This window comes from Macaca thibetana, chromosome 20, assembly GCF_024542745.1.
Source record: "Macaca thibetana thibetana isolate TM-01 chromosome 20, ASM2454274v1, whole genome shotgun sequence".
NCBI lineage: Eukaryota > Metazoa > Chordata > Mammalia > Primates > Cercopithecidae > Macaca > Macaca thibetana.
The window spans coordinates 48204429-48230987 of record NC_065597.1 but is presented as its reverse complement, the minus strand read 5'-3'; the positions used below and the strand labels follow the sequence as shown (position 1 = coordinate 48230987).

The window sequence follows — 26559 nt, the reverse complement described above, 5'->3', positions numbered from 1 at the left end:
TGCTAGCATTACAGGCGTGAGCCACCTCGCCCAGCCCATACCACCAACTTAGTAACCTCACCAGAGAGAACACTCATGTATTTCCTGAGAGCTCAGCAAAAGTGCCAGGAGAGGCACTCATTGACCTGGCTGAGGTCCTGGTTGGCCTTAGCCTGAGCCAATCACCGAGCTAGGAGAAGGCAGTATTGGGATAGGCTAATCTGCCTCATGTGGCCTCCCCTGGTGGGCTTCAACTCAACCTCGTGGACTGGGAGTGGGGTAGGCATGCGTCCCAAAATTAAAATTGGGGTGCTGTTACCAGAAGAAGGGGAATGAATGTGAAGGGGTAGAAACAAGGAAGTGATCGTGAAGGAAGAAGCATTTGAACTTGGCCTTATAGGACAGAAGGTATTTTATTATTATTATTATTATTATTGAAACAGGTCTTGCTTTATCACCCAAGCTGTAGTGCAGTGGCCCAATCATGGTTCACTGCAACCTCAACCTGCCGGGCTCAAGTGATCCTCCTGCCTCAGCCTCCCTAGTAGCTGGGACCACAAGCGTGCACCACCATGCCTGGGTAATTTTTTAATTTTTTGTAGAGACAGCATCTCACTATACTGCCCAGGCTGATCTCTAACTGCTGAGCTGAAGTGATCCTCCCACCCTGGCCTCTCAAAGTGCTAGGATTACGGGCGTGAGCCACCCTGCCCAACCAACAGAGGATATTTTAAAAGAGGAAGATCAAGGCCAGTTGTGGTGACTCATGTCTCTAATCCCAGTACTTTGGGAGGCCAAGGTGGGATGATTGCTTGAGGCCGGAGGTTTGAGAACCAGTCTGAGCGACATAGTGAGACCCTGTATATATATATATATCCAGGTGTGGTGGCACACACTTCTAGTCCCAGCTACATGGAAGGTTGAGGTGGGAGGATCACTTGAACCCAAGAGGTTGCAGTGAGCTATGATTGCAGCACTGCGCTCCGGCCTGGGCAGCAGAGCAAGACCCTGTCAAAAAAAAAAAAAAAAAGAGAAAAGAAAACAACAGAAAAGGAAAGGAAAGAAAGGAACTTTGGGAAAGAGCAAGTAGAGAAATGCCTGGTATGTTTGGGAAACAGAATTTCATTGTGGCTGAAAACAGAGGAGTTGTATAAACAGTAGCAAGAGAGAGACCAAAAACGTGAAGTGAAGTGCTCAGAGATGGGAGGGTCTAGTGTTTGATGAGAATCATGGAAGAAATGGAATTGACACTGGGCTGTAATGGATGCTTAGGATTTGGACATGATACCTTGCAGGTTAAGTAATAGTGAAATAGAACAGTGGATCTGCAAAAATCAATTGCGGGATAGATTCTGGGAGTGTTAAAGTACGAACAGCCCAGGTCTTTTAGTGAAAATGGCAAGTTTTGAGACCTGCCTCCATAGTTGTAGGCCACGCTGTTCTACGAGTTTAAGATTCTTCACTGTGGCCAGGCACAATGGCTTACGCCTGTAATCCCAGCACTTTGGGAGGCTAAGATGGGAGGATCACTTGAGCCTGGGAGTTTGAGACCAGCCTGGGCAACATAGCAAGACCTTTGTCTCTACAAAACAAAACGAAACAAACAATTAGCCAGGTGTGGTGGTGCACGCTTATGGTCCCAGCTGCTCAGGAAGCTGAGGCAGGAGGATCACTTGAGTCTGGGAGGTCAAAGCTGCTGTGAGTTGTGATCCCACCATTGCACTCCAGCCTAGGCAACAAAGCAAGACCCCGTCTCATTGTTTTTCTTTTTTTCTTTTTTTTTTTTTGAGATGGAGTTTCGCTCTTGTCACCCAGGTTGGAATGCAATGGCGCAATCTCGGCTCACTGCAACTTCTGCCTTCCGGGTTCAAGTGATTCTCCTGCCTCAGCCTCCTGGGTAGCTGGGATTACAGGTGTTAGCCACCATGCCCAGCTAATTTTTGTATTTTTAGTAGAGATGGGGTTTCACCACGTTGGTCAGGCTGGTCTCGAACTCCTGACCTCAGATGATTCACCTGCCTCGGCCTCCCAAAGTGTGGAGATTATAGTTGTGAGCCACCGTGTCTGACCTCATTTTTAAAAATAAATAAAATAGCCCGGAGGCAGTGGCTCATGCCTGTAATCCCCGCACTTTGGGAGGCTGAGGCAGGTGGATCATTTGAGCCCAGGAGTTTGAAACCAGCCTGGGCAACATGGCAAAGCCCCATTTCTACTAAAAACACAAAAATTAGCCAGACGTGGTGACACGTGCCTGTAATCCCAGCTACCCGGGAGGCTGAGACACGAGACTCGCTTGAACCTGGGAAGCCGAGGTTGCAGTGAAGTGAGATCATGCCACTGCACTCCAGCCTGGGCAACAGAGCGAGACTCGGTCTCAAAAAATAAAAAATAAAGTATTCAAAAAAAAAAAAAAAAAAGCAAAAAGGCCCGGTGTGGTGGCTCATGCCTGTAATCCCAGCACTTTGGGAGGCTGAGGCGGGTGGATCATCTGAGGTCAGGAGTTCGAGACCAGCCTGGCCAACATGGTGAAACCCCATCTCTACTAAAAAAATACAAAAATTAGCTGGGGGTGGTTGTGGGTGCCTGTAATCCCAGCTACTCGGGAGGCTGATGCAGGAGAATGACTTGAACCTGGGAGGCAGAAGTTGCAGTGAGCCGATGTCGTACCATTGCACTCCAGCCTAGGCAACAAGAGCAAAACTCCATCTCAAAAAAAAAAAAAAAAAAAAAAAGAAAAGGATTCCTCATTGGTATCATATGCACCTAAATCTTAACTCACAGGGAGTTTTGCAGCTAAGATCTGATCAGGTGCACAGAAACTCAAATGCTCTACAAATGTTCACTTTTGTTGACTTAGTCTAAAGTAAAAACTGAGTAGTTTTTGCATTAGCTGAAATGTTGGGTTCTAGCAACAGCATGGATGATCAGAATCCAATTGTTATTTCTGAGGAGAGAATACACCTACACCAGCCAGTTCTCCAAAGGCACCCCTACCCTTACCCGCCCGTCTTTGCTGTTTCCAGAGCCAAGTATCTGTGGCTGGGAATCAAGCCATCTGGGTTTGAGACCTGCTTTTGCCATTGTCTTCTGGGTGACCTTGAGCAAGTGGCTTTTTCGTCTATGAACTTCCTCTCTGTAGAATGGTGGCTGGGATTTGGCTAGCCCAGGGGCTTCCCTCAAGAGGCCAGGGAGGCAATATAAATATGTGAATGAGGAGTGTTAGAAATTTTTTGACAATCTGGAGAGTGAATGCTAAACCCAGTGGCATTCAGTTTTTAAAAACTCACCGACCCCAGGGCAGTGGCTCACACCTGTAATCCCAGCACTTTGGGAGACCGAGGCCAGTGGATCACCTGAGGTCAGGAGTTCAAGACCAGCCTGAGTAACATGGTGAAACCCCATCTCTACCAAAAAAAAAAAATTGGAAAATGAGCTGCTGGGTGGGGTGTGCATGCTGTAGTCCCCAGCTACCGGAGAGGCTGAGGTGGGAGGATCGCTTGAGCCTAGGAGATCTAGGCTGCAATGAGCTGTGATCACACCACTGCACTCCAGCCTGGGCAACAGAGTGAGACCCTGTTTCTAAAAAAATAAAAAATAAAAAAAAACCCAGGCTGGGCGCAGTGACTCACGTCTGTAATCCCAGTATTTTGGGAGGCTGAGGCAGGCAGATCACTTAAGGCCAGGAGTTCAAGACCAGCCTAGCCAACATGGTGAAACCCCCGTCTCTCCTAAGAATACAAAAATTGGCCAGGCACGGTGGCTCATGCCTGTAATCCCAGCACTTTGGGAGGCTGAGGCGGGCAGATCACCTGAGGTCAGGAGTTTGAGACCAGCCTGACCAACCTGGAGAAACCCCGTCTCTACTAAAAATACAAAAAAATTAGGCAGGCCTAGTAGCACATGCCTGTAATCTCAGCTACTCAGGAGGCTGAGGCAGGAGAATCACTTGAACCCAGGAGGTGGAGGTTGCGGTGAGCCAAGATCGTGCCATTGCACACCAGCCTGGGCAACAAGTGTGAAACTCCGTCTCAGGAAAAAAAAAAAAAAAAAAATTAGCTGTGCATGGTGGTGCACACCTGTAATCCCAGCTACTTGGGAGGCTGAGGCATGAGAATTGCTTGAACCTGGGAGTCAGAGGCTGCAGGGAGCCGAGGTCATACCACTGCACTCCAGTCTGGGCGACAGCGCAAGACTCTGTCTCAAAAAAAAAAAAAAAAAAAAAAAAGCCCAGGGAGTGGCCAAACAACACCCCAATTCAGCTCACATCCCCAATTTGAGATCCCTTGAGGCCTGCCCTAATGCTTAATTGTTATGACTGACTCCTTCCCAGCCTTTGAGGAGGATCGCTGCTTCGCCCCCTTCCTGGCACATGGAAACGTCACTACCACGGACCCTGAGTATCGCCCAGGGGCACTGGCAACCTTCTCGTGCCTCCCAGGATATGCCCTGGAGCCCCCTGGACCCCCCAATGCCATCGAATGTGTGGATCCCACAGAACCCCACTGGAACGACACAGAGCCGGCCTGCAAAGGTGAGCCTTCCTCTTCGCAGGCAGGTCTTTCAGTCCATGATGCCCCCTGAACTGGAAATCCCAGCAAGGCCATTCAGAAAGGAAGGCTGCATATCCAGACCTAATCAACCCAAGCCTTGGGTAAATCCCTGTCCCTTCAGAGACTGTTTTCTTAGCTGAATGACTGGTGGGCTTGTTACTGAATGCAGGGGTCACAAACCCAAATGTCTTCAAGAGCAATAACTGCTGTTGGGTTAAGTCACAGATTGGGCAGGCTGGAGTGGAGAGTGGGTGGGGTTTGTTAAGAGCAGGACTGGATATTGAACACAAAAGGACCTAGACGTGGCAAGAAACAGGTGGATCATGGCTGGGTGCGGTGGCTCACGCCTGTAATCCCAACACTATGGCAGGCAGAGGCAGGTAGATCACCTGAGGTCGGGAGTTCGAGACCAGCCTGATCAACATGGAGAAACCCTGTCTCTACTTAAAATACAAAATTAGCTGGGTGTGGCGGTGCATGCCTGTAATCCCAGCTACTCGGGAGGCTGAGGCAGGAGAATCGCTTGAACTCAGGAGGCGGAAGTTGCGGTGAGCCGAGATCACGGCACTGCACTCCAACCTGGGCAACAAGAGTGAAATTCTTTCTCAAAAAAAAAAAGAAAGAAAAAAGAAAAGAAAAAGAAACAGGTGGATAAAGCCAGGCGCGGTGGCTCACGCCTGTAATCCCAACACTCTGGGAGGCTCAGGCAGGTGGATCACCTGAGGTGAGAAGTTGGAGACCAGCCTGGTCAACATAGTGAAACTCCGTCTCTACTAAAAATACAAAAATTAACCAGGCATGGTGGTGCGTGCTTGTAATCCCAGCTACTTGGGAGGCTGAGGCACGAGAATCGCTTGAACCTGGGAGGTGGAGATTGCAGTGAGCCGGGATTGTGCCACTGCACTCCAGCCTGGGCGACACCGTCTAAAAAAATAAAAATAAGGGCCAGGCGTAGTGGCTCATGCCTATAATCCCAGCACTTTGGGAGGCCGAGGCAGGCAGATCACGAGGTCAGGAGATTGAGTCCATCCTGGCTAATAGAGTGAAACACCGTCTCTACTAAAAATACAAAAAAATTAGCCGGGTGTGGCGGTGGGCGCCTGTAGTTCCAGCTGCTCGGGAGGCTGAGGCAGGAGAATGGCGTGAACCCGGGAGATGGAGCTTGCAGTGAGCTGAGATTGCGCCACTGCACTCCAGCCTGGGCGACAGAGCAAGACTCTGTCTCAAAAAAAAAGTGAAAAAATAAATAAATAAAAATAAAAATAAAAGAATAAAAGAAGCAGGTGGATCATAGGTAATAGGAAACAAGCGAGGTGATGTGGTGCATGCATCACGAGTGGTGAGGACCGTGGTGAAATGGAGACGGCATGCCCACCTGGGTCCCGAACCTGACACCCCTTTTTCCCTAGCCATGTGTGGAGGGGAGCTGTCGGAGCCAGCTGGTGTGGTCCTCTCTCCCGACTGGCCCCAGAGCTATAGCCCGGGCCAGGACTGCGTGTGGGGCCTACACGTCCAGGAAGAGAAGCGCATCTTGCTCCAAGTTGAGATGTATGTTTGGGTTCTGCAGAGGGTGCGACGGGTGTAGGCTCAGCAAAGTGTGGTATGCCAATGCACTAGCCTGCATTCTGAGCCTGCCTGGCTCTTGCGTATCTATCCAGAATTCGGTGGATAGGCTGGTGCACTAAGGGTTCAGGATAGAGGTGAGAGAGCTGGGCTCAAATCACGTATTAGCCAGGCAACCTCGGACAAATAAAATAGGGCAATGCAGCGTTCCTTGGGGGCTATTGTGAACAAGGGGCTCTGGCCTGGTGCCTCTCACTCTTTGGAGGTTTCTGAGGCTGCCCATGGAGCTACTTCCAGGAACACAGACCCAAACTGTTACGGTATCACCAACAAGTTGGGGAGGGCTGAGGAGAATCCAGTGAGCTGAATTGGTATTAGAGGGTCTTGAGACCGCACAGAAGCTGAAGTGGGCGTGGCTTCAGAGCAGGTACTCAGGCAGAGCCTAGAGTTGTGTAGGGTGGAAGCGAATTTGGTCTATGATTGGCCAGAGCTGGAGTTGGGCTAGGCTTTGGATCCCATGGTGATGAAGGAGGGACTGGACAGTGGGCGGAATTAGTAATAAGCAAGGTTAGGGATTGGGTAGTAGGACATGGGAGGAGCCATAGAATAGAGGAAATTATGGGCGGGGCTGGAGAGTAGGAGGGGCTACCAATGAGCAGAGTTGAGGATGGGGCAGCGCTGGATGGGAGGGGCCAGTCGCAGCCCCACCCCATTGTCTGGTCCCACTCCCTGCAGATTGAATGTGCGGGAAGGGGACATGCTGACACTGTTCGACGGGGACGGTCCCAGCGCCCGAGTCTTGGCCCAGCTGCGGGGACCTCAACCGCGCCGCCGTCTCCTCTCCTCTGGGCCCGACCTCACACTGCAGTTTCAGGCACCGCCCGGGCCCCCAAATCCAGGCCTGGGCCAGGGCTTCGTATTGCACTTCAAAGGTACTGAGGGATAGAGTCCCGGGATGGGCACGGGTCGGGCAAGCCAGAGATCCCAGGAGGTGGCCGGTCGTGGTGGCTCACGCCTGTTATCCCAGGGCCTTGAGAGACCGAGCTGGGAGGATCGCTTGAAGCCAAGAGGTTGAGGCTGCAGTGAGCTATGCTTGTACCACTGTACTCCGCCTGGGCGACAGAGGAAACCCTGTCTCTAAGAAAGAGAGAGAGAGACAGATCCCGGGAGGGGGCACAGAGCAAAGCCTCCGAGGCTGGAAGGGAGCCCGGAGTTAAAACAGCAGCCTCCAAACTCGCCCTCCCTCCCCTGCAGAGGTCCCAAGGAACGACACGTGCCCCGAGCTGCCACCTCCGGAGTGGGGCTGGAGGACGGCATCCCACGGGGACCTGATCCGGGGCACGGTGCTCACCTACCAGTGCGAGCCTGGCTACGAGCTGCTAGGCTCCGACATTCTCACTTGCCAGTGGGACCTCTCTTGGAGCGCCGCGCCGCCAGCCTGCCAAAAGAGTGAGCCGGCCCCGCCCGCGTCCTGTCGGCCCCGCCCCTTCGCTGTGGGCCCCGCCCCCACCCTGTCCTGTACCGGCCCCCTTGCTTTCTGTATTCCGTCCCTTCGCTCGGGGTCCTTCCTGATCTTCTTCAGGCCCTGCCCCCATGCCCTTTAGCTCTCACTGCTCCGCCCGGTTCCCGGAAACTGTCCCCTCTGCGTCTCCCTCTCACCTTCTCCGGGCTGCATCCCTCTTCTTTCTTGCACCGACCTGAGCTCGGTCCCTGTTTCCTCGTCTCATGGCCCCGCCCCGTCCCCTCCTGATCCCTCCTCTGCGGCGTCTGAGTTTCGCCCCTAACAGGGCTCCGACCAGGTTCCCACTGGGCTCCCCGTGTCCACACTTGGCTCCATCCTTCCTGTCCTACGCCCCGCCCCAATCCCACAGTCCTCTCAGTTGAAATTGTAGGGAGCCACTTTGCTAGGACCAAGGTTGTCAGAGCACTTGGTTTATTTGAATGCCATCACCGAAGCCCCGTGCTGGGTTGAGGTTAGGAGAAGGGAGTTCAAGCCCCTCCATACTCTTGTGGAGCTCACAATCTGGGAGTGATACGCAGGATGGTGATCACTGGGTGACTTTGGGCGAGGCACTTAGCATCTCTGAACCTTGGTTTCCCCATTGGTGGAGTAGGACTCAGGTTGTGAAGCGCAGATGGAAACTTCACAGGGTGCGTGCTGCCCTGGGTGTGAGGAGGGACTGTGGGGAGAGCAGTGGGCTAATTTTCTCAGGGCTGGGGCAGGAGGTTTCACAGAGGAGGTGACATTTAAAGGAGCTGGGAGTGTGTATATTTTAGAAGAGCAGAAAGGGCCAGGTGTGGTGGATCACCTGAGGTCAAGAGTTCAAGACCAGCCTGGCCAACATGGTGAAACCTCGTCTCTACTAAAAATAAAAAACTAGCTGGGCGCTGTGGCACACGCCTGTAATCCCAGCTACTCAGGAGGCTGAGGAAGGAGAATCACTTGAACCCAGGAGGTTGAGGTTGCAGTAAGCTGAGATCATGCCACTGCATTCCAGCCTGCGCCACGGGAGTGATACTCCATCTCAAAAAGAAAAAAAAGAAAAAAGTAAAAGAAAATTGAAGAGCAGAAAGGAATGGCAGCTGGTCACTTTCTTCAAATTTTGGGAAGCCAGCCCCAAGGATGTGGGGCTGTAGTTCCATGTGGCATCTGAAAGCAATGGTGGGACCAAGGGGAGAAACCTCAGGTAGCCAGATTTGGGCTGGACACAGCTCCCCACCCCTGGAAGGATTCACAGGATATTAGGCCTGGATGAGGCTAAGAGTTCGGCTGGCCCTGCTGCCTCGGGCTCAGGAGGGAAACTGCCCAAGGCAGCAGATTAAGCCTGAAGGTTTGCCAGGACCCACATCTCTGAGTCCCTGTCCAGTGCTCCATGGCTGTGACCCTGGGCAGATTCCCGCTCTGCCACTCCCTGGCTGAGTGACCATGGGCCAAGTCCTTTGACTGCCCTGAGAGCCCTGGGCTCCAAGGGAGATGACAGTGACATTGGCCTCTCAAGATAATTGGGATTAAATATTATGTTTGTGCTAGGTGGTGGCTCACATCTGAAACTGCAGTGCTTTGGAAGGCCAAAGTGGGAGGATCACTTGAGCCCAGGAGATTGAGAACAGCCTGGGCAACATAGTGAGACCCTGTCTCTACAAATAATAAAAAATATAGCCAGGCATGGTGGTATATGCCTATAGTCCCAGCTACTCAGGAGGCTAAGGTGTGAGAATTGCTTAAGCCCAGGAGTATGAGGCTGCAGTCAGCCGTGATCTCACCACTGCACTCCAGCTTGAGTGACAGAGCAAGTTGTCGTCTCCAAAACAAAGAATTATATTTGGAGCCAGCCGTGGTGGCTCACACCTGTAATCCCAGCACTGTGGGAGGCTGAGGTGGGTGGATCGCCTGAGGTCAGGAGTTCGAGACCAGCCTGGCCAACATGGTGAAACCCTGTCTTTACTAAAAATACAAAAATTAGCTGGGCGTGCTAACGAACGCCTGTAACTGCAGCTACTCAGGAGGCTGAGGCAGGAGAATCTCTTGAACCCAGAAGGCGGAGGTTGCCCTGAGCTGAGATGCGCCACTGCACTCCAGCCTAGGTGACAGAGCGAGACTCTCAAAAACAAACAAACAAACAAAACAAAAGGCCAGGCGCCATGGCTCACGCCTGTAATCCCAGCACTTTGGGAGGCCAAGGCGGGTGGTTCACGAGGTCAGGAGATCAAGACCATCCTGGCTAACATGGTGAAACCCCGTCTCTACTAAAAATACAAAAAATTAGCTGGGTGTGGTGTCGGGCACCTGTAGTCCCAGCTACTCAGGAGGCTGAGGCCTGGGAATCCGGGAGGTAGAGCTTGCAGTGAGCCGAGATAGCGCCATTGCACTCCAGCCTGGGCGACAGCGAGGCACTCCGTCTCAAACACACACACACACACACACACACACACAAAGAATTATATTTGTTTGTAAAATGTTTAGCAGGGTACCTAGCTCAGGCTTATATACAAGAAATGGCTATGATTATGATTCCTTCACAACAGGGTTGTAAACTCAAACGCCTGCAGGCAGGCAGTGTATGTGAGTGAACTAGGCTGGGCATAATGAGAATACTGGGGACAGAAGAGCTGCGCCCCCTTTAAAGAGGGCAGCTACTGTTCCACAGATGACAAGCCATATTGGGCTCACCCTGCTGGGATTTGGCCCATATGCTCTGGTATGGTGGTTAAATATTTTGAATTTCACCCCAGGATAGGGGCTTGGGATTTCCCCAAGCAAACTGTTTTCTAAAAGAAGCCTGAAATACAACATACATTGAATTTTGAAAAAAAATAAGCCTGTCATTCTGGTCTGAAAATAAATGCACTGCATTTTAAGTTTTTCCAATTCATGCTCTCTTCCTTCTGAGGAATTGGTGGGAAGTGCATGTGTGTGCAGAGGTGTTCAGAGGAAACGGCCCGAGGCTCAGGCCTCTCCCAGCCCTAGGCTTCTGGGAGATTTTCTTTTCTTTTTTTTTAGACTGTGTCTCACTCTGTCACCCAGGCTGGAGTGCAGTAGTGCGCTCACCATTCACTGCAGCCTCGACTTACTGGGCTCGAGCAATCCTCCCACCTCCAACTCCTGAGTAGCTGGGACCGCAGGAGCACGCCACCACTCCTGGCTAATTTTTCAATTTGTTGTAGAGATGGGGTCTCTCTGTGTTACCCAGGCTGATTTTTTAAGGCCCTCACTCTCCGTAACCTTGTTCTTCTGCCACCAGTCATGACTTGTGCTGACCCTGGCGAGATTGCCAACGGGCACCGCACCGCCTCGGACGCTGGCTTCCCCGTTGGCTCCCACGTCCAGTACCGCTGCCTGCCAGGGTATAGCCTCGAGGGGGCAGCCATGCTCACCTGCTACAGCCGGGACACAGGCACACCCAAGTGGAGCGACAGGGTCCCCAAATGCGCCTGTGAGTCTGGAGCACACCCTGGGAGGGTGGCTGGGTAGCCCTGGGAGAGCCTGTCTGCCCTGTGCGCAGTGGTGCAGCTGGCATGTGACTGGCATGCTCCCCGCAGTGAAGTACGAGCCGTGCCTGAACCCAGGGGTTCCCGAGAATGGCTACCAGACGCTGTACAAGCACCACTACCAGGCGGGCGAGTCTCTGCGCTTCTTCTGCTATGAGGGCTTTGAGCTTATCGGCGAGGTCACCATCACCTGTGTGCCCGGCCACCCCTCCCAGTGGACCAGCCAGCCCCCACTCTGCAAAGGTGCCTGGCCAGACAGGGCAGGAGGGGCACACCAGTGTCTGGGAAGTGACAGGGCTGGGAGAGTCAGGTAGCACATTTGAGACCAATGGGCGACCCTACAGAGCTCCCGGTTCTCCTCCTGTGGCCTCGCGTCCTCACGGGTGTGTCCAGAAGCCCTGGGTCATGTGAGGTCATGGGATTGGCTCAGGGGTGTAGTAGAGGGAGCCTTGGCTTGGAAATCCCTTGCTCTCTCTGGATAGGCCTCAGTTTCCCTATCTCTGACAAATTCTAAAGTTCGGCTCAGACTGTCCAGGAACCCTGACTTTTTAGGGGTCTGGAGAAAGAGGACAAAGGCCCTGTGCTGGTCACTCCTCTCTCTTCTCCACCAAGGGAGAGAGAAAGTTGAGGTTGAGCAGAGGGCAGAGAGAACCAGACTGTCCAGCCCAGCCTCACTGGGCTCCCGGCCCCTCCCAGCCTCCTCCCCTCCCTGGCTCAGACCCCATCCCCTCCCCCTCCTCTCCCTGCAGTTGCCTATGAGGAGCTCCTGGACAACCGAAAACTGGAAGGTCAGTGAGGGCACAGGTGGAGACCCAGGCTGGCCAGGTCGGGAGGGCAAGGCAGAGGCCGGGGCAGGAGGCCAGGCCTTGGAGGGATGAAGCCCAGGGTTTGAGTCCCAGGGCAGGAGGCTGGGAGAGCTCAGGACCGGGCCCAACCACAGCTCACCGGCCTCTCCTCCTCCTATAGTGACCCAGACCACAGATCCATCACGGCAGCTGGAAGGGGGGAACCTGGCCCTGGCCATCTTGCTGCCTCTAGGCTTGGTCATTGTTCTCGGCAGTGGCGTTTACATATACTACACCAAGTAAGTAGCCTGCACAGGGGCTGCCAGCCAGGGCAGACATCTTGTGGGCCTGGCACCGAACCCTGTTCATAAGCTCCTCTATCCTCTCCCTTTCCCAGGCTTCAGGGAAAGTCCCTTTTTGGCTTCTCCGGCTCCCACTCCTACAGCCCTATCACCGTGGAGTCAGACTTCAGCAACCCGCTGTATGAAGCTGGGGTGAGCACCTCCCCTGCCCCTGAAGAGCCACCACTTGGCTCTCCCAGGACTCCATAACCTTCTCGCAAGGTCTCTGGAATCTCTGTCTTGGGAATTTCAAACTCAGCTGCCCACAGAGGCCATGTCAATGAGCACAGCAAGCCACGTGTGGATAATAGGGAGCAGTGAGGACTGTGGCTAAGTGGAGGACTTGAGCTCCATCTGAAGAATACGGCTCTACCCCATAGTCGAAACTGAGGCACAACTGGCAGATCTTCCAATTATTCAAGACAAGCCAGAAATTCAGATTCTTGTGTCATTTTACGACACTATAGGATGAACCAAACACTTTCACTGGCCAGATTAGCCCCTGTGGCCCCCCAGTTCCCAGTGGTCAATGTTACTTTAAAACCCAGGGTCATTGCCCCTCCTCCCATTCAACTGCCTCTTCCACCCCTATCAGACTCCAACAACTGACCTGATCTCTCTGTCTTCAGGATACGCGGGAGTATGAAGTTTCCATCTGAACCCCAAGACTACAGCTGCAGGAGCCAGGACGCCCCTTCCCTCCTCATTCGGGCCGGGGGAAGTACGGGACCCGGTCTCTGCCTCCTGGCTGCCCTCCTCCCTGGCTGTGTAAATATTCTCCCCGTCCCATGAGGGGGCTTTGATGGCCCTGGAGATCCTACAGTAAATAAACCAGCATCCTGCCGCCCAAAGCCGCCTCTTCTCAGTTGCCAAACGAGGGACCTTCCCCCCACCCTACTGGCTTTTGGATTCTGGGAGGGGAACTCTGCCCCCTGCAAATCTTGCGGCCCCTCCTGCCCAGGGCACCCCTCAAGGACTGCCCCCGATAGCTCTACTGTTCCCTTGAAGGCGCCCCCCTCCCAGATGCCCTGGCCCTAGGTCTGACTCCAGCCAGGAGGGTCAGAAGAAGGATGAAGGGGAGAGCTGGGACAAGGCCTTGCCCCCTTCCTGCCATCTCCCCAACCCACGGTCTCTCCACCTTTGCTTCTGAATTCTTGTTTTTGAGCAATAAACAGAAAATCATGACTTGTAATTGGGCCAGTGGGGTGTGGGGAGGCGGCCACCGAGCGCTGGACCACCTCTCTGGGGAGAGGGCTGGGGAAAGGGGAACAATTTGTAAAAGAAGAGGAAATGCGAAAGTGGGCAGAGGGCAGTGTCTGGAGGCCTGACCTGGGGTCAGAAAGCCTGGCTTTAGGCTCAACCTCTGTGAAGCCCTCCCAGTGACCAGCCTCACTCCAGGCGGCAGTGGCCTCTCCACCAGGCCTTGTTTGACCTTGTGGGCCTCTTCCAGCTGGAAGAGAACTGACAGGAGCCACCCATCTTCTCTCACTGCTGGGCAGGAGGCAAACAGCTTTCAATTTCTTTCTTTTTAGAGACAGGGCCTGGCTTTGCCGGCCAGGCTGGAGTGCAGTGGTGCCATCACAGCTCACTGCAACCTCAAACTCCTAGATTCAAGGGATCCTCCCACCTCAGCGTCCTGAGTGGCTGGGACTACAGGTGCAAGCCGCGGTGCCTGCCTAAATTTTAAATTTTTGTAGAAATGAGATCTTGTTATGTTGCCCAGGCTGGTCTCGAACCCCTGGCCTCAAGCAATCCTCCTTCCTCGACTTCCCAAAGTTCTGGGATTACAGGCATGAGCCACCAAGCCTGGCTTTTCAATTTGTCTTATGACCAGTTTGCCTAAAATTCAACCCCCTTTGGAGGATTTTTGTATCTATTCAAGTACACCATTTCTTCCCCCCACCCCAATCTTTTTAACATTTTAGGTGTATCTGCTGTGACCCATCTACCAATTTGAACTTGTTTTATATCCTTGGGGGTGTCCTTTTCCACTTTATCTTTTTTTTTTGAGACGGAGTTTCGCTCTTGTCACCCAGGCTGGTGTGCAATGGCTGCCACCTCCACCTCCTGGGTTCAAACCGTTCTCCTGCTTCAGCTTCTCAAGTAGCTGGGACTACAGGCACCCATGCCCAGCTAATTTTTGTATTTTTAGTAGAGACCGGGTTTTGTCATGTTGACCAGGCTGGTCTCAAACTCCTGACCTCAAGTGATCCGCACGCCTGGGCCTCCCAAAGTGCCGGGATTACAGGTATGAGCCATCTTGCCTGGCCTAATTAAAATTTTATATTTAAATGCAATTAAACATTTTTAGGACACTTGAAAGGATGCTGAAATATTCAGAAAGGGGTGGACTTTTAGGAGAATCTGAGGCAAACTGTATGCATTATGTTGTTTTTTTTTTTCTTTTTCTTTTTCGCGACTGAGCCTTACTCTGTCACCCAGGGTGGAGTGTAGTGGTACAATCTCAGCTCATTGCAACCTCTGCCTACCGGGTTCAAGCGATTATCCTGCCTCAGCCTCCTGAGTAGCTGGGATTATAGGAGCCTGCCACCACACCCGGTTAATTTTTGTGTTTTAGTAGAGACAGGGTTTCACTATGTTGGCTAGGCTGGTCTCGAACTCCTGACCTCAAGAGATCCGCCCACCTCGGCCTCCCAAAGTGCTGGGATTACAGGCATGAGTCACTACGCCCGGCCTATGTTGTTTTATTCTTTAGAGACGGTGTCTCTGTAGTGTAGGCTGGAGTACAGTGGCACCATCATAGCTCACTGCAGCCTCAACGTCCTGGGCTCAAGTGATCCTCCAGCCTTAGCCACCTGAGCAGCTGGGACTACAGGTGTGCTCCACCACACCTGGCTAACTTGTTTGCGTTTTTAGATGTGGGGGCTCACTCTGTTACCCAAACTGGTCTTGAACTCCTGTCCTCAAGTGATCCTCCCACCATATTGTCCGGTATGTCCCTGGGATTACAGGCATGAGCCATCATGCCTGACTGAATTATGTCTTTTAACTCTCCAAAGGACCCTACTGGACAGGGATCATTTATTAATCCCATTTTTCAGATAAGGAAACTAAGGCTCAGAGATGGGAATTGACTTCCTCAGGAGGCTCCAATAAATGGCCAAACTTTGTGCAGTTTGCGTTTAGCAATGCAAATACTAAATGCTAAAATGAATTTAGCATTTGCATTGCTAAACGCAAACTGTGCAAAGCCTAATGCACTGCTTTCTGGCTAGTAATGGGTGTGATATGTTCTCGCAGGCATGAAGTCCAAAGATCAGAGGGGAGAGGCTGTAGCTCAGTGTCCCCATCCCCAACAGTGGTGGCAGAGGTGGCTCTTCAGAAGTAAGAGGAGTCCTGCCAGATGCCACAGGCCTAGACCTTAAGGTGCTGGAGTGTGGCCAGGAGGCTGGATTTGGACCAATATGCTCATCTGTGTCAACAGGCCAGGTGCAGTGATCCCAGTAATCCCAGCATTTTGGGAAGCCGAGGCAGGAGGATCATTTGAGGCCAAGAGTTCAAGACCTGGGCAACACAGTGAGACCCTGTCTCCACAAAAAAAAAAAAAAAAAAAAAAAAAAAAAAAAATTTGAGACAGAGTCTCCATCTGTCGCCCAGGCTGGAGTGCAATGGCGCAATCTCAGCTCACTGCAACCTCCGCTTCCCAGGTTCAAGCAATTCTCCTGCCACAGTCTCCTGAGTAGCTGGAACTACAGGCACGTGCCACCATGCCCGGCTAATTTTTTGTATTTTTAGTACAGACAGGGTTTCACCGTGTTAGCCAGGATGGTCTCGATCTCCTGACCTTGTGATCTGTGCTGGGATTACAGGCGTGAGCCATCACTCCTGGCCACAAAAATTTTTTAAAAAAACTAAACACTCCAATGTATGCCCACATCCAGCACTCACATCTAGGGGAAAAAAAAAAAAAAGGCCCCCTGTTCCGCATCTCCACCCTAGAGAAACCACACATGAGCACTGCACAAGCTGGGGGAGGGAACGATCCCTGTCTCTTTATTAAAGCGCTTTCATTTCTGGTGGTGTCCTTGCTGGCTGAGGTTGGAGGGTTGTGTGATGAATCCAGAACACTTTGAAGGCTTCGGGATGATGCTGCTCATGACCAGGAGGTTCCCACAAACGGAAGTGGTTAACGAGTGGCAAAAGAGGAGTTTTGAGGCATGTTCTAGGGACAAAAACGGGGGGAGGCATGAGAAGCCAAGGGCATCAAAGAGGGGCGGGCTCATCTTCCCAACTGACTGTTAGGAAGAGCTCCATAAAAGAGACAAGAAAGAGCCTTTTCACTCTTTAGACCCAAGGCTCATGTCTTTTTTATTTTTCTTAAGACAGGGTCTCCCTCTGTCAGCCAGGCTAGAGTGCAGTGGTGGAATCATATCTTCCTGCAGCCTCAACCTGGGCTCCAATGATCCTCCCACCTCAGCCTCCCGAGTAGCTGGGAGCACAGCTGTGCACCACCATGCCCGGCTAATTTTTTAAACCTCTTGATAGCAGGAACTCTGTTTCGGTTACTGCAACACCCCAGTCCCTCAAGCAGTGCTGACACATAATAAGTGCTTAATTTTTATTTTATTTTTTTGAGACAGAGTCTTGATCTGTGGCCCAAGCTGCAGTGCAGTGGCACGATCTCGACTCACTGAAACCTCCGCCTGCCAGGTTCAAGCAATTCTCTGCCTCAGCTTCTTGAGTAGCTGGGATTACAGGTGTGCGCCACAATGCCTGGCTAATTTTTTTTTTTTTTTTTTTTTTTTGAGGCGGAGTCTCGCTCTGTCGCCCAGGCTGGAGTGCAGTGGCACGATCTCGGCTCACTGCAAGCTCCGCCTCCCGGGTTCCCGCCATTCTCCTGCCTCAGCCTCCCGAGTAGCTGGGACTACAGGCGCCGCCACCATGCCCTGCTAATTTTTTTGTATTTTTAGTGGAGACGGGGTTTCATTGTGTTAGCCAGGATGGTCTCGATCTCCTGACCTCGTGATCCGCCCGTCTCGGCCTCCCAAAGTGCTGGGATTACAGGCTTGAGCCACCGCGCCCGGCCTTTTTTTTTTTTTTTTTTTTTTTTTGAGACAGTCTTGCTCTGCAGCCCAGGCTGGAGTGCAGTGGTGCGATCGTGGCTCACTGCAACCTCCAACTCCTGGGTTCAAGTGATTCTCCTGCCTCAGCTTCCTGAGTAGCTGGGATTACAGGTGCATGCCACCATGCTCAGCTAATTTTTGTATTTTTAGTAGAGACAGGGTTTTACCATGTTGGCCAGGCTGGTCTCGAACTCCTGACCTCAGATGATCTGCCCACCTCGGTCTCCCAAAGTGCTGGGATTACAGGCGTGAGCCACCGCGCCTGACCTAACTTTTGTATTTTTAGTAGAGACAGGGTTTTACTACGTTGGCCAGGCTGGTCTTGAACTCCTGATCTCATGATCCGCCCGCCTTGGCCTGCCAAAGTGCTGGGATTACAGGCATGAGCCACCACGCCCAGCTCCTCCTACTATTTCTTTCTTTTTTTACTTTTTTAAAAAATTGCCTTTTTGAGACAGGGTCTTGCACTGTCACCCAGGCTGGAATGCGGTGGCATGATCATGGTTCACTGCAGCATCAACCTGCTAGGCTCAAGTGATCCTCTGGCCTCAGCCTCTTGAGTAGCTGAGACCACAGGTTCGTGCCACCACACCTAGCTAATTTTTTAACTTTTTATAGAGATGGGGTCTCTCTATGTTGCCCAGGCTGTTCTTGAACTCCTGGGCTCAAGCAATCCTCCCACCTCCCAAGTAACTGGGACCACAGGCACATGCCATCATGCCTGGGGTATCACCATGTCGCCCAGGCTGGTCTCAAACTCCTGGATGCAAGCGATCCTCCTGCTTCAGCTTCCCAAAATGCTGGGATAACAGGCATGAGCGACCACACCCAGCCAGGAAAGTGTGTACGGCTCTAAACAAGGCACACAAAGTCTCTTGAGTCCTCTCTTACCTTGCCTGTAGGCTCCAGCTGCTAAACTGCTTCTCCCTGCCCTAAGTACACACAGATGCTCACAGTGGCTCTGCGAGGACTGCTCTTTGCCTTTGTTCATGCAACTCCAACTGTTTGAAAGACTCCTACCAACCTCTTTTTTTTTTTTTTTTTTCCTGGAAAATTCTTTCTTTCTTTTTTTTCTTTCTTTTTTTTTTTTTTTTGAGATGGAGTCTCACCGTCGCCCAGGCTGGAGTGCAGTGGTGCAATCTTGGCTCACTGCAACCTCTGTCACCATGTTGACCAGGTTGGTCTCAAACTCCTGCCCTGAAGTCATCGGCCCATCTCAGCCTCCCAAAATGCTGGGATTACAGGCGTGAGCCACTGCGCCCTGTGGAAAATTATTTCTTTAGGTGCTACCTCCTTCAAGAAGCTCCAAAGTCTGTAATCCCAACACTTTGGGAGGCTGAGGCGGGCAGATCATGAGGTCAGGAGATCAAGACCATCCTGGCTAACACGGTGAAACCCCGTCTCTACTAAAAATACAAAAAAATTAGCCAGGTGTGGTGGCAGGTGCCTGTAGTCCCAGCTACTCCAGAGGCTGAGGCAGGAGAATGGAACTGAACTCTTCAAGGGCCGAGACTGTATCATTCATTTCTGTGTCCCAAGCTCCTAAGACAGGGACCAGCATATAGTGCAAACTCAAAAGGTTTGGTTAATATCGAATAGCCTTGGCAGCCATGGACCCTGCATGTACCTTTTCACGAGGAGTTGGCAGGGGGTGTGCCTTGCTGCAGGTACGGTTTCTGTCGGAGCGGGAGCGGTGGAAGAGAGGGGAGAGGGCTGAGAACTCAGAATTTGAGGATCGGGGCAGAATAGAATGGAAGTGCAGGGTTCAAAAATTCCCCTACCCTGCTGGGATGTTGTGAAACCCTCGCTCTCTCCCCTCCAGGTTCCCCATTTCTCTCCCAGAACAAAGAGCATCTCCCTTGAAGCCTCACTCACCGGGTGTCTGTGCCTCAGGTCTTGGTGAAGAATGCTGGAAGTAGAGGACCTAGTCAGAGAAAGGACTATCCCCATGGCCAGGAAGAGGTGTGGCCAGGGCAGACGGGGTAAAGGGATTCTCAGCCAGCAGTGAGGAGTGGGTACTGGGTTAGCGGGTAAGAGGGGCACTTCACAGGTCCTAGGGCTGGCTGTGAGATGGTCGAGATGGGCACAGACTCCTGGAGAGTTCAGCTAGGGGTGGGCGGGGTCAGGGACTGGAACCAGGCATGATGGGGGCTGCGGTTCTCTAGACACCATAGTCCTGAGGCAGGGGGTTACCACGTTTGGATATCTGAGTCGCTTGGTCTTGTGTCTGTTTTTTTTTGATGGGCACAGGGTTCAAGTGGCAACAAGCAGTGCACAAAGCCTCCTCCGTGAGTTCTGCACTGATCCGGGACAGGTATTCCTCAGAGCGAGACAACGAAGCCTGGGAAAGGAAAAGTCGGAGAGGTTCAGCCTGGGAGCTCCCACATGGAAGTGCTGGGTGTAGGAGTTCCCAGGCTGGGGCCTGTGGGTCCAAGGAGCTTGCTCTTGAAGGACTGGGCCTTGAGATTTAGCTAGAAGGCTCTGAATCTGGAGGAGTGGGGTTTGGTGGAGGTTTAGAGTCAGGGCCTAGTGTTGAGAGCTATGGGTCTGGGCTTCAGGACTCAGGGTTGAAGCTAGAGTCTCAGGGCTTGTGGCTCAGACCTGGGACGGGGTGCCTCTGCCTGGGAGGCCTTCACTTCATTACACTCCCACCTCTAGGGCCCCCTGCAGTGCTCACCGGACCTCCTCTCAAGGAGGGTGCAGCTTGAGACGGCCAGCTGCTCTTCTTCTCCCCCTCATTCCCCATCGGAGTGGACGCCATCCCCCTGGGAACAGTCGAGGCCTGTGTTGACCTGAGAAACCGGCCCGCTGTATCCCGGAACCCAGCTCACCACCATTCCCCGGGCCCAGGTTTAAACAAGGCCTTTAGAGGAACATCCCGCTGCCTCATTCTCTCTCTCAAGAAAAAAATAATAATAATAAACGTTGCTTTATATCTTCGGGAGTGAGAGGGAACTCCCGCAACCCCCCACCCCTCACCCCTTCGCCTGGTGGGCCTCTCGTTTTTTCCCTCTCAAGCCCCTTCCCAAGCTAAGGCAGCCAACTTCACGCCCCAGACCTGGCAGATGGGTGGAAACCTTGGGCTACTAGGCAGAAGGGGAGACGTGGAGGCCTAAGGACCTCTGGTATAGGTCGTGGGGGACGGGGAATGGGAGATGGGGAGGAAGGCTGGAAAAGGGGGAGCCGGCTCCGTGTTGCTACCGGCCGCTAAAAAACCCTTGGAGTCTGCGGAGGTTCCTCAGCCTCGTTGCTAGGAGATCAGGGGTTCTAGAACTAAAGACAGAGGAATTTCCTAGCTCGCCCCGTTTGCTCCTCCAGCCTCCCCTCAGTCCCCTCCAGTTGCCTCCTTGGGGGCAGTGACCCCAAGCGCCAGACGCTTGAGAAGTTTGGGAGGATGACGCAGGGTGGAGCCTGCGACCTAATCCTCCTATCACAAGGGGCACGCGAGAAGCAAGCCGGCTTCAGGGCGCTCTGGAGCCTCTCTAGCCGCCTGGAGCCTGCGAGAGCAAAGGCGGCTGCAGACTTAGGGGGCGGGGAGAAAAGTGAGGACTGCACCAAATATCCTGGCCTCTCGGGGATGCAAAGACTCAGAAAGAGGAATTTTATCGCCTTATTTTTGTCTCCAGGAAGTCACACCCTGCAGAAAAGGAAAGCAGATATTTTTATTCGGCCTCTTTCTCTTTTGCTCTTTCCTTTTCCGTTTCTGCCTTTGCTCGACGTCAATGGTTCTTTCCTCCCTCTCCCCCTCTGCGCCTTGGTACGAGCCAAGGGAGAGGGGCGGAGGGAGGAAAAGGGAAAGGAAGCGAACAGGCCTTAAAGGGGCCGCAACTATTTTTTAAGCCACTTTTTCCTCTCTCCAATTTTGCAACGGCGGGCGCGGACGAGGAGGTTCCCGAAAGCCACGCGCAGCTGGAGCAGCGGCGACCGCAGCTGGAGGCCCGGAGCGCCTGCGGGGCCGGCAGAGGCGAGGGGGTTGCGGGTAGGAAGGGCGGGCTGCGCGCCCCGCCTGCGCCCTGCGCGTCTCGGGGCCGGCCCATGCTCCCGACGGCTGCGGGATTCAGCCTCTGGGGCCGGGTTGGGGCGGCGGGGTCCAGGGCGCAGGTGGTGCGGCCGATGAGCCGGGCCGGAGGCTGAGGCCGCGCGACGGGGCTGGGACAGCGCTGGCATCTTCAGAGCAGGCCCGGGGCAGCAAGGGAGGCGCTGCGATGCCAGACGAAAATATCTTCCTGTTCGTGCCCAACCTCATCGGTGAGTGCTGCCCGCGGCCCCGGGCCGGACTAGAGGGCGAGGGGCCTTGGCGGGCTCCCTAATCCTGCCCTGTTTCCCCGCGTCCCGTTCCAAGGTTATGCCCGGATTGTCTTCGCCATCATTTCTTTCTACTTCATGCCCTGCTGCCCCCTCACGGCCTCCTCCTTCTACCTGCTCAGCGGCCTGCTGGACGCTTTCGATGGACACGCTGCTCGCGCTCTTAATCAAGGTGACAGACACCCCTCTCAGCCAGCCTTGGGGCCCAACAACCCCCTGCTCCCTTCCCTGCCTCCTCAGGACCTCAGAGTCAGAGGGCTGTCATTCCCATCTCTGAAAAAAGCAGAATAGGATGGCCTGGGGTTTTTTGTTTTGTTTTGTGTTTTGTTTTTGAGACAGCGTCTCGCTCTGTCACAGGCTGGAGTGCAGTGGTGCGATCATGGCTCACTGCAGCCCCCATCTCCTGGGCTCAAGTAATCCTTCCACCTCAGCCTCCTGATTAACTGGGACTACAGGCGCGTGTCACCACACCTGGCTAATTTTTAAATTTTTGTAGAGACTGAGTCTTGCAGTGTCGCCCAGACTGGTCCCCAGCTCCTAGCCTCAAGCGATCCTCCTGCCTTCCTCCCAAAGTGCTGCGCCCAGCAAGAATGGCCTGATTTTGTAGCAGAAGGGATTTAAGCTAGCTCTTGAGAACTCACTGCTTGTGAGAGGTGTGGATTAGCAAGACATGACGTGGCCATGGCGCTGCTGGAGGTCTCTCTGAACACAAGTCCATTCAGGCCAGGGGCGGTGGCTCACGCCTGTAATCCCAGCACTTGGGAGGCCGAGGCGGGCGGATCACGAGGTCAGAAGTTCGAGACCAGAGTGACCAACATAGTGAAACCCTGTCTCTGCAAAAAATACAAAAATTAGCTGGCTTGGTGACGTGTGCCTGTAATCCCAGCTACTCAAGAGGCTAAGGCAGGAGAATTGCTCGAACCTGGGCGGCGGAGGTTGCAGTGAGCTGAGATTGTGCCCTCACACTCCAGCCTGGGCGACAGAGCAAGACTCTGTCTCGGGGGGAAAAAAAAAAGTCCTATCAACAGGTGTTTCCTGGAGGCCTACTGTGTGCCCTGCATAAGTAGTTGGGGTTCCAGAAGGCATGCTTAGAGGGACGATGGAGAGGGACGGGTGATGGCTCTTGGAGGGTTGACTAATTTTTTAATCTGTTCTTCAGACCCAACTCTAAGGCTTCCCCCGAGGCATCAAGTCTCTTTTTCTAGCCCTGGAGCCTTGGTTCTGGGGTTGATGAGCTGCAGACATAGCTTTCCTCTCCTCCTACCCTGTTCCCTTCACTCTCATGCCTTTCTCAGTTCATGCCATGGTGACCTTTGCCCACTAACCTCACACACAGCCTGTTTTCCAACCTGCGTTCCTCCCCAGGCAGGTGGACACTTCCAGTCTTCGTTTACACCCTGCATGAGAGTGATAAACCAAATATGGGCACCTGTCCTGCAGTCTCTGTGCCATAATAGCCCCTGCCCACCTAATCTTCCAGGAACCCGGTTTGGGGCCATGCTGGACATGCTGACGGACCGCTGCTCCACCATGTGCCTGTTGGTCAACCTGGCCCTGCTGTACCCTCGAGCCACGCTGTTCTTCCAACTCAGCATGAGTTTGGATGTGGCCAGTCACTGGCTGCACCTCCACAGGTCTGCCGCGATGCTGGGGGCCTTGGCCAGTTAGAGACACTACAGTGGGGTGGGCTGAGCTTAGATGGAAGGGTGTCTGGGATGGCACTAGGCGTCCTGGAAGGGCTCCATTTTAGCTCTGCTTTGTAGAAGGACCCCAGGCAAACACGCCTCTCTTTAAAGCTTCAGTCATGTTTACAGTTGCATTAAGCAATTCTTAGGACTCTTCTGGCTGGATATTCTAGGATTCCAAATAGGTGACAGCTCATAGGAAGGGGCATAGGAGCTTTCAAATGTGGTATTTGAATCCTGACTCTGCCCCGAAATAGGTAACTGGCTTTGGGCAGGATATTGGTCCTTAGCCAGGCCCAGTTTTCCATCTGTACAATAGGTGTTAACATGAGGATCGGATGCACGGTAGTGGTCATGAAACCTCATGGGTTCCCCTGTTTTCTCCCTAAGTTCTGTGGTCCGAGGCAGTGAGAGTCACAAGATGATCGACTTGTCCGGGAATCCAGTGCTTCGGATCTATTACACCTCGAGGGTAGGCATTTCCTGCACACCCCGCCCCTCAGGCTCTTGGCTGTGGGAAGCCCTGGGCTGAACCCTGGTCCTAGACTAGGAGAAGGCAAGGGCACAGAGCAGGGCCTGCCCAGTCACTCCAGGAGGAGGGGCCTGTAAGCTGAGGTGTGGAGGAAGAGGATTGGTGGGGAAGGCCTGTGTGAATTACTCCAGGGAACAAGTGGGAATGAGGCCTGCAAGGAGGAGGAACTGAAAGAGGAGAGGGAGATAAGCCAGAGAGGTTTGCAGGGCTGGAGTGTGGACTTGATTTCAGGAACACAGGCAGCCTCTGGAAGGATTTTTAAAAAGATAATGGCTGGGCATGGTGGCTCATGCCTGTAATCTCAGCGCTTTGGGAGGCTGAGGTGGGGGGATTGCTTGAGACCAGGAGTTTGAGACCAGCCTGGGCAACAAAGTGAGACTCTGTTTCCACACACACACACACACACACACACACACAAACCCTTGAATTAGCTTAGCCAGGCACAGTGGTGCACACCTGTAGTCTCTACTTAGGAGGCTAAGGTGGAAGGATTGCATGAGACCAAGGTTTTTTTTTTTTTTTGAGACAAAGAGTCTCACTCTGTCACCCAGGCTGGAGTTCATTGGCGCGTTACTGGCTCAGTGCAACCTCTGCCTGCTGGGTTCCAGCGATTCTTGTGCCTCAGCCTCCTGAGGACTACTAGGAGTCTAGGACTACTAGGACTACGGGCATGCGCCACCACGTTCGGCTAATTTTTGTATTTTTAGTAGAGAGGGATTTCGCCATGTTGGCCAGGCTGGTCTCAATCTCCTGACCTCAGGTGATCTGCCTGACTCAGCCACCCAAAGTGCTGGGACCACAGGCATGAGCCACCGCGCCTGGCTGAGACCAGGAGTTTTGAGGCTGCAGTGCTATGATCATACCACTGCATTCCAGTCTGGATGACAGAGCGAGACCCTGTCTCTAAAAAAGAAAAAAAATAATAATCTGCTGAGATTGCACCCTCATTAGTGCTGGGGGGCAGGGGGTGGCACACGCCTGCCTCTTGCTAATGTGGTCTGTTTGCTGTGTGTGCAGCCTGCTCTGTTCACCTTGTGTGCTGGGAATGAGCTCTTCTACTGCCTCCTCTACCTGTTCCATTTCTCTGAGGGACCTTTAGGTATGAGATGAGGGGCGGGGCAGGAGGATGGGAGGGGGATCTGGGCTGCCCAGGGAGATGGAGGCCCCCTCCTTCGGGCCCCGAACTTCCCTGCTGCCTTCCTGCAGTTGGCTCCGTGGGACTGTTCCGGATGGGCCTCTGGGTCACTGCCCCCATCGCCTTGCTGAAATCGCTCATCAGTGTCATCCACCTGATCACAGCTGCCCGCAACATGGCTGCCCTAGACGCAGCAGACCGCGCCAAGAAGAAGTGACGCAGGAGCCCCGGGTCCTGGCTGCCCACCTGCCCTGGGAGTCTTGCTGTGCCACACAGCTCCCCACCCGCTGCTAGGAGGTCCCAGTCTCACGCCTTCCTCATGTGTTGTTCTACCTGCTGGGATGGGGGTCAGCCTCTCTTTGGTGACGTCACGTTCTCTGGGATCCCGAGAACCCAGGCCTCAAATCAGGGAGGTTACGCGGGAGGCCCCATGCATACGGGCGGTGCTCCTGGGGTGCCAGCACCGGGCAGTGTCACGCCCTGCTGGCTCAGCCCTGGGGTCCGAGATGCTAGGGACAGTTGAGTGAGGGAGATGGTGTGAGGGCCGCGTTTCCCGAAAGGCAGGGGAGTCAGACCTCCGCCCCCAGCTAGAGCAAGTCTGGGGCACCGTGCCTGGGAGGGAAGAAACCGTCCACGGCCTTCCCCGTCGCCGGCTTCTCTGTCCTGCCTACCCTGGTCCTGGCGGGACTTCACTATTTGACTTGCTTTCCTTTCAGATATTCTTGGCTCAGGGCCTGGGTTGAGGGAGCTTAGGGAAGGACGTCCGTCTGGGTGCTTTTCCTCCAGTTTGCTGGCTGGCTTCTCCGTCTATCCACAGTGACCTCACAGAGAGGCCCTCCTGCCTCCCACGCTCATGCAGTGTCCCCCACTTGTTTGATCTCACTGACCGTCTACATGTATTTATATTCTTGGTATTTTCTACCCTCACTGGAATGTAAACTCCATGAAGGCACAAACTTTTCTTGTTCCCTTCTGTATCCCTAGAATAAGACCAACCTGAACCTGGCATATAGTAGCTGCTTAATAAATATTCGTCTGTCAGTGAGTTGGTTTCTCAGAGTGTGGTCCTTAGACTGCCTGTGGAATATTTCTATTTCTCTTTTTTCTTTCCTTTTCTTTCTTTCTTTCTTTCTTTCTTTCTTTTTTTTTTTTTCCAGAGACAGAGTCCTACTCTGTTGTCCAAGCTGGAGTGCTCACTGTAGCCCCAAACTCCTGACCTCAAGTGATCCTCCCACCTTAGCCTCCCAAAGTGCTGGGATTACAGGCGTGAGCCACCAAGCCTGGCTGGATATTTCTTTAAAATGCAAATTCAAGCCAGGTGTGGTGGCTCACGCCTGTTATCCCAGCATTTTGGAAGGCCAAGGTTGGGTGGATTGCTTGAGTGCAGGAGTTCGAGGCCAGCCTGACCAATATGGTGAAACCCCATCTCTACAAAAAATACAAAAATTAGTCGGGTGTGGTGACATGTGCCTGTGGTCCCAGCTACTCGGGAGGCTGAGGTGCGAGGATGGCTTGACCCTGGGAGGCAGGAGGGAGAGGTTGCAGTGATCCATAATAGTGCCATTCCAGCCTGGGAGGCAGAGCCAGGCAGTCTCAAAAAAACAAAACAAA

At 53.2% G+C, this 26559-nt stretch overlaps 3 protein-coding genes and 1 long non-coding RNA gene across 9 annotated transcripts in view; 2 read left to right on the top strand and 2 right to left on the bottom strand.

The window, feature by feature from the left end:
* The window catches only part of SEZ6L2 (seizure related 6 homolog like 2), a 28634-nt gene extending 15520 nt beyond the window's left edge, over nucleotides 1-13114 (top strand). For 3 of the 5 annotated variants that reach the window (XM_050773462.1, XM_050773464.1, XM_050773460.1), the window contains 10 exons: nucleotides 4310-4510; nucleotides 5939-6077; nucleotides 6828-7024; nucleotides 7347-7541; nucleotides 10835-11026; nucleotides 11133-11324; nucleotides 11831-11869; nucleotides 12048-12165; nucleotides 12264-12360; nucleotides 12837-13114. In XM_050773462.1, the coding sequence (XP_050629419.1) occupies nucleotides 4310-4510; nucleotides 5939-6077; nucleotides 6828-7024; nucleotides 7347-7541; nucleotides 10835-11026; nucleotides 11133-11324; nucleotides 11831-11869; nucleotides 12048-12165; nucleotides 12264-12360; nucleotides 12837-12866 (1400 nt within the window). In that variant the 3' untranslated portion in view covers nucleotides 12867-13114. The remainder of the gene's footprint in view (nucleotides 1-4309; nucleotides 4511-5938; nucleotides 6078-6827; nucleotides 7025-7346; nucleotides 7542-10834; nucleotides 11027-11132; nucleotides 11325-11830; nucleotides 11870-12047; nucleotides 12166-12263; nucleotides 12361-12836) is intronic. The other 2 variants (XM_050773463.1, XM_050773461.1) reach the window with 1 other exon arrangement.
* Nucleotides 1-26559, bottom strand: part of TMEM219 (transmembrane protein 219) — a 150774-nt gene that overhangs the window by 84971 nt on the left and 39244 nt on the right. The window lies entirely within an intron of this gene.
* On the bottom strand, nucleotides 16190-20513 carry LOC126944272 (uncharacterized). Its single transcript, XR_007721991.1, has 6 exons — nucleotides 20350-20513; nucleotides 19969-20056; nucleotides 19485-19632; nucleotides 19167-19200; nucleotides 18919-18967; nucleotides 16190-16390 (listed from the first exon to the last, which is right to left on the bottom strand). It is a non-coding gene; the product is annotated as an uncharacterized LOC126944272 (long non-coding RNA).
* CDIPT (CDP-diacylglycerol--inositol 3-phosphatidyltransferase) lies at nucleotides 21291-25993 on the top strand. 2 transcript variants are annotated; one of them, XM_050773564.1, is made up of 6 exons: nucleotides 21291-21539; nucleotides 21634-21768; nucleotides 23077-23230; nucleotides 23672-23753; nucleotides 24831-24912; nucleotides 25020-25993. In XM_050773564.1, exons 1-6 carry the CDS (start codon nucleotides 21497-21499, stop codon nucleotides 25163-25165), a joined length of 642 nt encoding a protein of 213 aa, XP_050629521.1. In that variant the 5' UTR covers nucleotides 21291-21496; the 3' UTR covers nucleotides 25166-25993. The 2 variants fall into 2 exon arrangements, with proteins under 2 accessions (XP_050629521.1, XP_050629520.1); XM_050773563.1 differs by lacking the exons at nucleotides 21291-21539; nucleotides 21634-21768 and having other exon boundaries at nucleotides 21798-23230.

What these genes read in the sequence shown, in the direction of transcription:
- CDIPT (XM_050773563.1), top strand. Translation starts at nt 22,713, where the DNA reads ATGGCTCTTGGAGGGTTGACTAATTTTTTAATCTGTTCTTCAGACCCA. An exon ending in CACTGGCTGCACCTCCACAG is followed by an intron (nt 23,231 to 23,671) that starts GTCTGCCGCGAT and finishes TTTCTCCCTAAG; the next exon opens with TTCTGTGGTCCGAGGCAGTG. An exon ending in GGATCTATTACACCTCGAGG is followed by an intron (nt 23,754 to 24,830) that starts GTAGGCATTTCC and finishes CTGTGTGTGCAG; the next exon opens with CCTGCTCTGTTCACCTTGTG.